This window comes from Panthera uncia (genome assembly GCF_023721935.1).
Source record: "Panthera uncia isolate 11264 chromosome C1 unlocalized genomic scaffold, Puncia_PCG_1.0 HiC_scaffold_3, whole genome shotgun sequence".
Classification (NCBI taxonomy): domain Eukaryota; kingdom Metazoa; phylum Chordata; class Mammalia; order Carnivora; family Felidae; genus Panthera; species Panthera uncia.
Window position 1 is genome coordinate 9,028,151 of NW_026057584.1, and position 12,445 is coordinate 9,040,595.

The 12,445-nt window shown below is 46.4% G+C and overlaps 2 protein-coding genes across 2 annotated transcripts in view; one reads left to right on the plus strand and one right to left on the minus strand.

Annotated features, from left to right (window-relative positions):
* The window catches only part of CAB39 (calcium binding protein 39), an 87,497-nt gene extending 83,769 nt beyond the window's left edge, over positions 1-3,728 (minus strand). The window contains exon 1 of the mRNA XM_049614711.1: positions 3,650-3,728. The gene's annotated coding sequence lies outside the window, so the exon portion shown is untranslated. The remainder of the gene's footprint in view (positions 1-3,649) is intronic.
* Positions 2,731-11,440, plus strand: LOC125910938 (dapper homolog 3). Its single transcript, XM_049614469.1, has 3 exons — positions 2,731-2,740; positions 3,251-4,588; positions 10,927-11,440. Exons 1-2 carry the CDS (start codon positions 2,731-2,733, stop codon positions 4,576-4,578), a joined length of 1,338 nt encoding a protein of 445 aa, XP_049470426.1. The 3' UTR covers positions 4,579-4,588; positions 10,927-11,440.
* Positions 11,441-12,445: the final 1,005 nt, after the last annotated feature.

Here is a 12,445-nt window from a genome sequence, read left to right on the forward strand (position 1 = left end):
ACCTGTTAAGCTTCATTTTATCACTATCAGTTTAGCATCTGTCACCCATTCTATAGTAACTCTGCTCCCAATCCTTGGAAGGCCTGAGAACCAGAAGCAGAACAAACATTTCATGCTTACCGCCGGACGGGTCTACTCCACAAACGCTGGCGGTGGAAACGCTTGACTCACTTTGCTCTGCCGCCATACTCTGGACTGATAAAGGCAGTGACGAGGGTCCAGTCAGATAGCATCGAAGGGTGAGACACACAAAGGAAGAGCGCTCGTACAGCTCAGTTCCTCCTTTAATTAAGGATGGCCCCGACACCAGGCTTCTCTCCAGTAACAACCAAACTATAGACTGATGACTAAATCTTTATGCCATTTTTAGGCTACTTGGCTTGATCTGCATTCACACAAATACAAGATCTTCACACCTCAGTAATAATAAAACAAGTCACAAGCAACCTCACCTGGAGGTTCAGAGATTTGCTCTTTCCCACAATCTGATAACACAACAAAGTTTTACCATTTTGCTATGATCCATACTAATCCACCTAACACATTCCTATTTCTGTAACACCAGACAACATCCATGAAATTCCAAATCAAAAGGAGCCATGGAAAAAAAGAAAATGGATTTTTAAAACAGAAATACCACCAGAAAGGTAACCAGAAGACACTTCCTGAAGTGAAATTTTACCCTATACTGGATTTTATATTCTGTGTGCTGGGTGTGGATTTGGATTTGTCTGTATTTTTACGGCAGATGGCAAAACCGGGAATGATCAGAAATCAATCCCTCCTGGAAAAAAGACTCTTTGGTAAGCATGGCAGTAATTACAGAAATCTGCAACTTACCAAAGTTGATCAAAAGAAAAAAACTTTAGTAAATATTCAAAAGTAATAAAGGGTGCTTTGTGGTATATACATTTAGAATATAAAAATAAAGATTCAAATAAAACCAAGTTATAAAACAAAACCCCATACTTACATTAGACTTTTTAAACTATTTTTATATTAACTTTATGAAAATTTATAAAACCCAACTCAACATCTCACTTTATATGAAACAGAAGCAGAGTCCTCATTAATACATTTTAGAATATAAAGCAAAAGGGAAAAAAAAAAAACTGTTTTAAATGAGAACCTGCAGTCTGAAATGCAAAGGAACTAACTTGAAGGGTCTTGAAATTTAAAAAAAAAAAAAAAAGTCCCTTTTGTTATAGCAGCAAATTATTTCACCAAATTCTGTATTTTACTAAAGAACACCAACAGAAGAACTAAATATATACAGACTAAATCTCTGTGATATCATGATCAAAAAGTAGTTAACTTATATGGACACACCTAGCATAAAGACTATTGTGGGGGGGGGCAGTGCTGGGATGGGGAGTGTATCACTGTGTGAGGGAGATATTATACCAGCTAAGAAAATAATCTTTTTATAGTGCCTTTTAAAAAAATTCATACACTCATACAGCAGAAATGTGTGATCTCTTCCATATCTGATGACAACACACACCCCAAATAATAAAATCTTTCTTTATTCAACAATAGGATCCAAATCCTACAAAGAAGTTAATAAATATACTCCAAACAAAACGCCTTTAGAAAAAGTTCTGCCCACAGTAGCAGTTATTAAGCATGACTACTGCATTTGACCTGAGATAAATAATGCAACTTGTCAGAAAAAAAAAAAAAAATACATTTAAGACTTCCCTTACTTGGGTAAAAATATTTTTACATAAAGATATTTAATGACAAAAAATTTTAATAAAATCTCTGTCTCTCTCTCTCTCTCTATATATATATGCAGTTTTTACTTCATCACACAAAGAAAAAACAAGCACAAAAAGACTGAAAAGAAAATATGCAAAAATGTTAACAGTAACCAAATCTAAATGGTTAAGATTACAGAAGATAATTTTAAAAAATTTTCTAGTACTTAACTGCATTTTACAAGTTTTTTTAACTGAAAAAGTTGACATTCAATTGTCATATAAGCAAACAAGTAAGTGTTTACAAAACCAACACGGGTCCTAAGCTTCTTTAACAGATCATATTCCAGACTTCAAATACAGCTATTTGCCAGTAATTTGGGAAAAAAATGTACACAATCACACTAGATTTTCACGTCTCACTCTCCTACATTTTCATAACTAAAAACTAATAAAGGAATGTTTACCTTTTTCTAAATAGGTTCTATGTCCAACTTGCCATCCCAGAATATTAGTAACAATCTGATTTTTTTTTAAATATCAATTTAGATTGCTTTACACAAATGCCACTTCAAAGACGTTATGATCAGCTCAGTAATTCCAAAGCGTAGCCACCTCATAATACACAGTGGAAGAAGTTTTGATGCATCTTAGTGAACTGCCTACAGAAATGCCTAGGTGCAGACAACCTTATTTTATACACATCTTTCCAATACCTCTTAAGCACCTGATATCTAGTGAAGCTTTTTGCAAAAGGTACTTCTCTTAGCTTGAACATGAACTTATTTGTAGCTGTCAAAATCGATCTCAAACTGCATTATATTCAAGGCACAGAATGTCAACTCTTTACTGGGCCTCCTCTTTCTTTCACAAGAACGCCTTTAGTATCTCCTAGCTTACATTTCCGGGCCCATGAGTCACTGAGAAATGAGCTCCAGGTTTACCTTAGAATGCCGTTCAAACAGCTCCTCTACAGTATTCATGGATCTGGCCCCCAAATACCTCTTTAGCCTACCCTTAACTGCCCAACATGGTCATAGGCAACTTAATTATCCACTACTTCTAGACTATGCCTTTTTATCTTTGTCCTCTAGTTTGCTGCCCCTCCACATACCGTCTCTTGCCCAGCCGTCCTCTCCTAAACCCCATAAGCCTTCAAGACTCCGCTTAGCACCACCTCGCCCAGGAAGCCTTCCAGATTTCTGCTAGGCGGAAGTGATCGATCGGTTCGGTCATCCCTGGGTGCCTTCCTAGCACTTTGTAGTTCTTTCACAGGACTTATCACCTTCTTCCTGGTACCGAGGTTATTTGTGTACTGGTCTTATCTCCCACACCAGAAAGTGAGCTCCTCGGGGGAGGGGACCGTGGGCCCCTGTTCACCTCTGAATCCCTCCGGCGCGGACCGACTACGGCACCTGCACGCAGTGCAGCGGTCAGCCTGGTTCGACCGAACTCGGGAACGCTCTGGCCGCACAATTCCTAACCAGAAGTCAGTTAGGCATTTTCCCGAAATGAAGATCACAAAGATGCTGCCTGCCGCCCCATAACAGGAAGTTTACCAGGGGCCAGGAGCCCGTGCGCGGTGGGAGTGACAGCTGGCCCGGCCCGCACCTCCCTGCCCTCCCGACTCCGGCCGCGGCCGCCCCCACCCGCCATCCCTGCCAGAGAACCGCGGAGGGGTGGCAGGAGAGCACCGGGCTCCCAGAGCTCCAGCCGCAGGCCTCTGGGCGCCGCGCCGGCGACGGCGAGAGCAAGGGAGGGAAGGCTCCGCGAGGGGCCCGGGCCGGGCCGGGCCGAGCCGAGCCCAGCCGGGAGGGCGGGCCGAGCCGGGCCCGCCGCCTCCGCCACCCGAGAAAATGGAGGCAGCCCGGGGCCGGTGACGGGCCGGGGCAGGCGGAAGCCGGGCGGGCGTCCGCGCCGCGAGCAGGGCCGGGCCGGGGGTCACTCACGGGGCTGGGCCGGGCGGCTCCCTCTCCGCCTCCGCGTCGTCGCCGTCCCCGTCCTCGGCCGCCGCCGCCTCGGGCTGCTCGCTCGGTCCCCGCGGGGCGGCACGGGCGCTCGGCCCCTCCGTTGTCTTCCGCCTGCTCCTGCTCCCGGCGACGGGCTCCCGCGGCAGCGGCGGCGGCGGCTGAGCGGGCGGACGGCGGCCCAGGGGCTCCCGCGGCGGCCGCCGCACTGCTGCGCTCGCTCGCTCGGGCTGCGGCTGCGGCTGCGGCTGCGGCTGCGGGGCCCGGCGCCGCCTTCGCCTTCGCCTTTCAGCCGGCTTCTGGAAGCTCAGTCTCTCCCAGGCCGCGCCGCTCCCCGCTCCCGGCCCGAGCCCGGCTTTGACGTACGCACTGCGCAGCCGCCGAGGGCGCGACGTCGGGCGGTGCCGCAACGCCCCCTTCAGCCTCGGGCGCCCCCGGGCGGCCGGGCGGACTCGAGCCACCGGAGTCGGCCCCGAGGCCGAAGCAGAGGGGGACGCCGAGAAAAAACAGCAGCAGCGGAGGACGCGAGGTCTTTCCCCTGCCACTTTAAATGTTGGTGCTCAGCCCTTCTTTGTCGGTCTCGGCTCTCTTCCCGGAGGAACCCTACCTCTGCTTTCTACGACCACTTCCTCAACTCTTCACAAAGCCTTGTTTCTGCTGAAAGCTTTATTTTTGTTATTCGCTATTCTCCGTGGTGGCCAGTGAACGAAACAGTCCCTGCTCCTGAGACAACCAATAAACAAAGAAACCAGCACATATATGTCATTGGATGTTTCCAGTGCTATGGAGAAGCTAAGGAGGGGAGAGAACGGAAGATGTTGTTACAGCACTCCTGCAAGGAGAAGCTGCTTGAAGAAAGAGCGTGCTGTGGGCTTCGTGTTATGGAAAGGCAGAGGGAACAGCAAGGATGAAGGCCCTGAGGTGGGACAACAGGGAGTCCAGCAAGGCAAATGCACTGAGGGAGGGGACAGGGGAGAGAGAAGGAGAGAATGGGGGCCAAATAGAACACAGTGAGGACTTTGGTTTTTACTCTACTGGAGATGTGAAACTATTTGAAAGGTTTTCAGCAGAGAAAGTCCTGATCTGACATTTCAGACGGCTGTAGAGACTAGCCTAAAGGGCCCGAGGGTTTCAGCCAAGAGACTGAATTGGGGTGATAGTTGATAGGGCCAAAGCAGATTTTTTTTTTTAAGTTTTATTTCATTTTGTGCGCTTCAAGAGACTGGTTAGAAGGCTTTTGAAATAATCTAGTCAAGAGAAGACAGGGGGCACCTGGGTGGCTGGGTCGGTTAAGCATCTGACTCTTGATTTTGGCTCAGGTCATGATCTCACGGTTTGTGGGTTGGAGCCCTGCGTCCAGTCTCTGTGCTGACAGCACAGAGCCTGCTTGGGATTCTCTCTCTCTCTCTCTCTCTCTCTCTCTCTCTCTGAAAATTAATAAATATTAAGAGAGAGAGAGAAGACAGGCTCAGTCCAGGGTGGTAGCACTGAAAAAAAATAAAGAAGTCCGGTTCTAGACACATTTAGAAGGGAGCACTGACAGATATTTGCTGATTCCTAAAGTTGTTTTCTTTTCTCAAGCAACTGGAAGATGCAATTGGTAAAGTGAGGAAGACTTAAATAAAAGCAGACGGGAAGGGAGGAACTTGGGAATCCATTTGGGGGCATGTTAACTTTGAGCTGCCTGTTAGACACCCAAGTTGGAACCGGATATAGAAGTCTGGGGCCTGGGGGAGAGGTCCAGGCTGGAAATAGAATTTTGGGAGTCCTCGGAATAGGTAAAATCTGAGGACTCAATGAGAACATTTGGGAAGTGTTAATGAAGCGTAAGGTCAGGGATGAGCCTGAGGCCCCCAACGCTGAGAGGTCAGTCGGGGAGATAACAAGGAACCAGCAAAGGATTCTGAAGAAAGGAGCAAGGGTGCCATGGGAGACTGAGGAAAGCATCATGTGCTAGAAGTCCAAGGATAGAGGACGGATTAATGCTGCCATAGCAGCTAATGGTTCAAGTAAGGTTAGTGTTGGTGATTTGGACATGGGTATCAGCACCACAGAGGTAACTAGTGGCCTTGGTAAGTGCTCTTGAAGCAGAGATGGGTGGGAAAGTCTGACTGGAGTGGTTTCCAGGAAGAATGAGATCTAGGAAGATCTCTAGAAAGAATGGGACTGTAGAAAGGGATCACGCGTATAGACAACTTTTCCATGAAGTTTTTCCCCCAAGGATGAGCAGAGAATTAGGGTGATAGTTGGAAGGGAATATAGGATCAAAGCAGATTTTGTTGTTGTTTTATTTTATTTTGCATAATTCATTTAACCTGTTTGCGTGCTGATGGGAATGATTTGGTAGTGAGGGAAAACTTGGTAATGCAAGTATGTGGGACAGGGGGCATTTTCTGGAGAGCTTTCTTGAGCGAGCAAGAAGAGAAGTTCTGGCCTTGGATCCCAGCGAGACAGGTGTTCACTGGCAGTAACAGAGGGCAGGCAAAGTGTGGGCCCAGGGGCAGGGAGCCAGTTGGACAAAGTGCCAGAACATGTGGACTTGTCCTTCTAAGAGCTTCTCTTTTCTCAGGGAAACAGGAAGCAAGGTCATCAGCTTGGAGTGTGGAGAGGGAGGAGGTGTTGGAAACTGGAGGGAAGAGGAGAAGGTGTAAACAAGGATCAGACGGCAGGGTTATTCTGTGTTTTTCACCAGCCACGTTGTGCTGGGAAGGTGCAGGCACAGGAAGGTGGGGAGTAGGATTCAACCGGGGTTGTTTTCATCAGCTAACTCCATGGAGAGAGAAAGGGAGAGAAAGGAGAGGATATATGCAAAGAAGTAATAGTGACAATGGCCAGCCGTTGAATCCAAACCAGATAAGAGGGGAGTGAGAAAACTGGGGTGGGGGTGGCAGGGGCAGTGGTAGGGGAGGGACCCTGTAAAAGTGGTTGGATCAATGGAATGATGGATGAAAGGATTGTTGGAATCAGCACAGTAAGGGGAGTGAACCGGAAAGAAGGAGGTACTGGTTGAAAAGCCAGATTGCTTGCACTGAGATCGCGTGAGGGACAATTTTGAGTACATGCAAAAGGCCTGGGACAGCTTCTCAAACGGTAATGTCCACGTGCATTCTCAGGAGATCTTGGCAAAATGCACACTGATTCCATTGGTCTAGGGTGGGGACCATGAGCCTACATTTCAAACAAGTTGGGGGTAGAATGGGTGAAAATGCCAGTTATTTTTACTCTTGTTCATAGTCTTGATACCCAAACCTCCGTTAATGCAACACACACACACACACACACACACACACACACACACACACGAAAACTATACTGATCTTGCTAGTGAAAAATATATATGAAAAATCTAAACAAAGAGCTATGAAATAAAAGTACAATGACAGTATGTTAAAAGCAAAGTCCACACCAACCAAAGACAATTGAGAAGCCCTTAGAAAGGCCATAGCTGTCTAGGGACTGTCTCTGCTCACAGAGAAATAAGCTGACAAGCAGTCCAGAGCAAGCCCTGGACCTGGGGAGTGGCCGGTGCCCAGAGCTCTCTCTTTGCTTTGCTCTGGTAACAGTGGGAGGGAGGTATCCAGCGGTCTCAAGTTTTATCTAATTTTGAAACTTTGTTGCATGAGGACTTTACCCCCATAGCATTTTTATTTGTTTGTTTGCGTTTTTAACTGTAGTCCCAAAGGAAGGCCTTTGGTGTCCTCACATTCTGCAAAAACAACTCAAGACCCAACTTCCCACAGAATAAAAGAATGTAGGGGGGTGGATAATCCCATATGAAGGGGTTTGATTCCTTTGTTTCAAGGGTCAGAGCAGGGTTCCGGATTAATCTCTTAACTGGAATAAACCCACTGCAGTGGCAAGATGGCACATATTTCTGGAGCAGGCGTTTGTAACAAATTCTGAAGCCCAGGTGGAAGGAGTCATGTCATTTGACTGCTTGAATTTAGCTGGGAGACACCTTCTCAATCCTTCCATAGAGCCTTCTGGAAAGCCCTTTCTATGAATATATTTCTTTGTAGGCACAACCTCTTTCTGGGAAATTCTTCTATGTCTTCATCTTGAAACCCTGTTCACAGCCCCCCCCCCTCCCCCCCCCCTCCCCACCCCCACCTTCCTGTGCAGTGTCTACAGATCTCAGGATCATAAGGCAGGGTCATCATGTTCAAGGAGAATCAGTCAGTGATGGTCCTGTGTAAATGTCTTGTCACTTTCATTTCCCTTCCTCTCTGTTGAAGCTGGGCCATCAGATGAAGGCACCTCCCTAGCCTTCATCATATCATCTGTGAAAGGACTTTGGAGCCTGACTCACAGCTTCCTCTCCACCCCACCCCATGCCTGACTTCTCCTGGGCAACATAAGTGCCACTCATCTAAATATGTTGGATCATAGTCTCCTCGTATGGTCCGCCCCGGTGACCTTCACTTCCCTTCCACTTCAACAACTGCTTGATTGGCCCTACCATAGTCTCTGCAGCGGCCAGACTCTCCCTTTGAGACTTGAACTCTGTGACTTTCCTGGGTAACTGCTCCTCCCATCCACCCACCCTCTCCACACCCTCACACCCAGAAAACCTGCTCTAAATCTCAATGAAACCTTAGTTATTCAACAAAGACTTTTTGGAAGCATATAATTACTGAGCATAAGCAATGGGAATGAAACACTGAACCATCCACGGTCCCTGCTCTCAATGAGCTTATAGTCCAGGAGAGACACACAAGAAAACTGGCAATTACAGTAGGCTGAGACCTGAAGCATAAATAAGATCTAGGCAGTTGAAGATGGGGGTGAATGTTCCAGGAAAATCATGCAAATACCATGAAAGCAGGAAAGCACAGTGAATTTGGGGAAGTGCATATGAATAGCTCAGTATACAGAGCTTAGAGTTTTACTTTTTTATGCTTTTTTAAAAATTTACATGCAGATTAGTTAGCATATGGTGCAACAATGATTTCAGGGGTAGATTCATTCCTTAATGCCCCTTATCCATTTAGCCCATCCCCCCTCCTACAACCCCTCCAGCAACCCTGTTTGTTCTCTATATTTAAGAGTCTCTTCTGTTTTGTCCCCCTCCCTGTTTTTATATTAGTTTTGCTTCCCTTCCCTTATGTTCATCTGTTTTGTATCTTCAAGTCCTCATATGAGTGAAGTCATATGATATTTGTCTTTCTCTGACTAATTTCACTTAGCAAGAGCTTAGAGGTTTAGAAGAGAATTTTTTCACTGCGATTTTTCCTCAGCTTTATTAAGATATTATTGACATATACATAAGTTTAAGGGGTACAATGTGATTAGATACATGTGTATGTGGCAAAATGATCACCACGGTCTTATTTCTTAGGAATGCATGATCCTACCTTATTCAGGTGTTCAAATCTCCGGACGACGTTTAATATTTTGCCTTCCCCAAGTTGAATCTAAGTGATACCTTTTGCACCTAAAACGGTCTTTTGAGCTTTCCCAAGGGAAAAATCACAAATGATTTGTTCTTCTATTTGTTCTTAAGAAGAGAGATGCTAGGGAGAGTTGGGTTTACTTGATGCTTGTTCTTGATGAGTTGTATAGGAAGAGATGCTGCTTAGCCTGTCCTGGGTTAAATCGGTATGGTCAGATTTCTAGAACCGTATGTTGTGCAGGAAATTCCCAGAGCTTTACCCACGGCCTTGCTGGCCCTGACATTTTTGGTGCTGCTGTAGCTGATAGTAGACAACCAAGGTCGATGTGGTCAGTTAGAATTTCAGATATTTCTCCAAATGGTGATTTGCTTACAACTTGCTTAATTTGAATCTAGTATCTCTTCTGGTGGCGGTTTCCAACAGGAACTCACATCACTTAACTGTGGAGTTATATTCGCAGGCCAATGTTTAGAACTTATTCCAGATTTCCAGAGTATCTCTACTTGACATTCTTTATATGTTCTTAGTGTATTCTATCTGTATGTTGAGTAAACTCATGGAATATTATGTCAGGATTATTCAGTGTTATATCTGAAGATTTATTTTCTCTGTGAAGATGATGGTCTTCCATTTTTATGAATTAGATACAACATCTGCTCCTTTTTGAAAATACAGTAAGGCATTATGTTAATTGACATATTTTGTCTACAAGTTTGTCTGGATTGAGTTTATTATTTTGGTTTGCATGCCACATCAACAGCCAATGTCCTTGTCTGTTGTACTGTTCTTGTTATGAACTCCCAAGAGATAGTACACTTTTGAAAATTGTCAGTAATAGGTTAACTACAGACATTTTATTTTGTCATCGCAGATAGTTTTTTGTTTTTTGTTTTCTCTGACGCTTCCCCGAAAGTACTTGCAATCAGCTGCATTGTAGGGCGAATGTCCTCGAGGCACGTTAGGTTGCCTTGTAGCTGGCCTTTCCTCCAGAATCTGAAGAAGGCCTGTGAGCTAAAGCCCCATAACTTGGCATCAACCTCAAGGGGTCCAGCACACTGCAGCAGACCATGCCCGGGCTGGAATTGTCCCTTGACAAGCTGCTGCTGAGCCGCGAGGGAAGTCTGACGAAACGCTTGGGTCCCCTGTGCTTTTGAAGACTATGGACATCTTAGCTTTGAGAAACTCAAGAAGGGATATTGCTAGATTTTCTTCTGTTGACCCCCGGAGTCCACTGGACAGGTTAATTCTCAAGATTTAACTCCTGGCTCCTAACTCTAATAGGACTACTATAGTATTATTTCTCTTTTTGGGGCATCCCTCTTTGAAGATGTCTGATCTCTAGGACTCTAAAACCATTGACCCAATTTGCCCCACCTCTCAAGAGACGGCTCACTGATTTTACAGGAACAACCCCGGCAAGAGTCTCGGAGGAACTATTTCTTAGGCCTTGCTTCATCCCGCTTGGGAGGTGTATGATTACTGAGTTATTCAGTGCCAAATGACTTTCATCTTGATCAAAAGGTGGTTCTGACAAGGTTGAACTTTATCTGAGCCCGGGTGTACCCTCAGCCATGATGGTTAAGAGATCCCTGCCCCCACCCCACCCCCCAACTTTTGTGTTTTGGAAATGGCGAACCAGCTGACCACAAAGGGCCACACTCCCCTCAGAATTTCCAAAAGGGTCTCATCTCCATCCTTCCTTGTGATTCCCATAAGATTCCAAGATGACCCCTCGTTTGCCTGTCTCTATAAAATTCTAGGCCTCCTTCCTTTTCTTTGAGATGTTCCTCGTTAATGTGCTTTTTACTGCAATAGCCAGAATAAAAAACATCTTCTTAATTATCAGGTGACTTCTCTCTGTTGCAGCCCCAGGAAGACCTCCCTTTGGTGGCAGCCTGCGCCTTACCCCTGACTGTCCCACTGAAGCAACTACTGCGACTACCCCCGAGACTCTACTCAGCCCCACTGTGACTTAACCCTGTTGACAACCACCCTTTCAACAGTTCAAGATGTGAGTAAGCTGAGAAAAGGACGCATGGCCCTAGATACTTTGGGTCCCGGTGGAGTTGTAGAAGGGAGACAGAAAGAAATCAGTTTGACATGCTTCTGAGCTGAGCCAGGGGCAGACACACCCAGTTACGCCTTTAAAGGAAAGAGGAAATGACATTGAGGCAGCTGAGGTCGCAGTCCAGACAGGTGCCCGACAGAGCGCAGAGCCACTCGAGTCTGGAAAGCTGTCATGGTGGCCAGTATGAAGGTCAGGAGTGACCCTGAAACACACAAATGCCAGGGGGCAGCTCTATAAGCTGGGGGGAGTGGAAGCCCCAAAGAGGGAAAGTCCAGGGGATAAGACTGGCCAAAAAAGTAAATAAAATGCAAGCCTTTAACAAGCCCCGACCCCTCCCATTCCTCTTCTTGTTGGGGGATGGGAGCAGGCGGGGAAGGCTCCACTTCCCTGGGTAGAATGTGCATAGTCAGGGGTGTTTGAAGGCAGCATGCGACAGGATTCGCCACCTCTGCAACTTTACAGGAATCAGAAAGCGGCCTTCCCAATTTCAGCAGGGGCATGTCGCAGAGAAGGGTCAGAAGCCACCGTTCTGGAATCATCTCTCTGGTAGCCTGAAGGCTCTAGACATGTGTGGTGGTTTTTTCTTTGACGTGTCAGATATCGGACTCCCCTCAGTGAAGGGAGCATGTCTGGAGTGAGGTCCCGGGGCCAGTGATATCCAGGGAGCCCCTGAGAATTTTCGGGGCCCTTGCATATTCTTTGTGCTCAGGAGGCATCTCACAGTGCTAGAGAATCTATACTCACTGGGCAGAGTGTGTTCTGTATTATATAGAGACAGGCAGAGCCAGAAAACTCACCAGAGGCAGGGTAAGAGAATGGGTCATGCTTGACCATATGACATGTAGCCAGTGGTCATATTAAAACTATTTAATAACTAGAACCACACAAACACACACTGAGCAGAATGGAATCTGGCTGAAAATCAGGCCTGTATAGAACAATGGTAGGACCTCTCTGGGGTCTGGCTCACTTATTCTTTTAACAAAAGTGAGGGACAGAGGAATGGATTGGCACATATTAGGCTTTGACCTATGCCTCCAGAATTGAGGTGCCCACTGAGGCCCCGTGGACTGGAACTCAACCTTGATGAGCAGGGCTATGATGGCTGGAAATGGGGCTCTGGTCCTGGAGATCGTGCTCATTATCTTGATGATGTCACCCATAACACCAGCAATTCAAGAGCCTGAGACATTATGGGGGTTCAGGTTTTTGGGGCCTGTGGCATCTGAGATGGATAAAGGAGGCTTTAGGGGCTTTCTGGGCCTCACCTTGACCTAAGTATATTCTGCCAGAAGACCTGACATCTGGGTCCTTCTG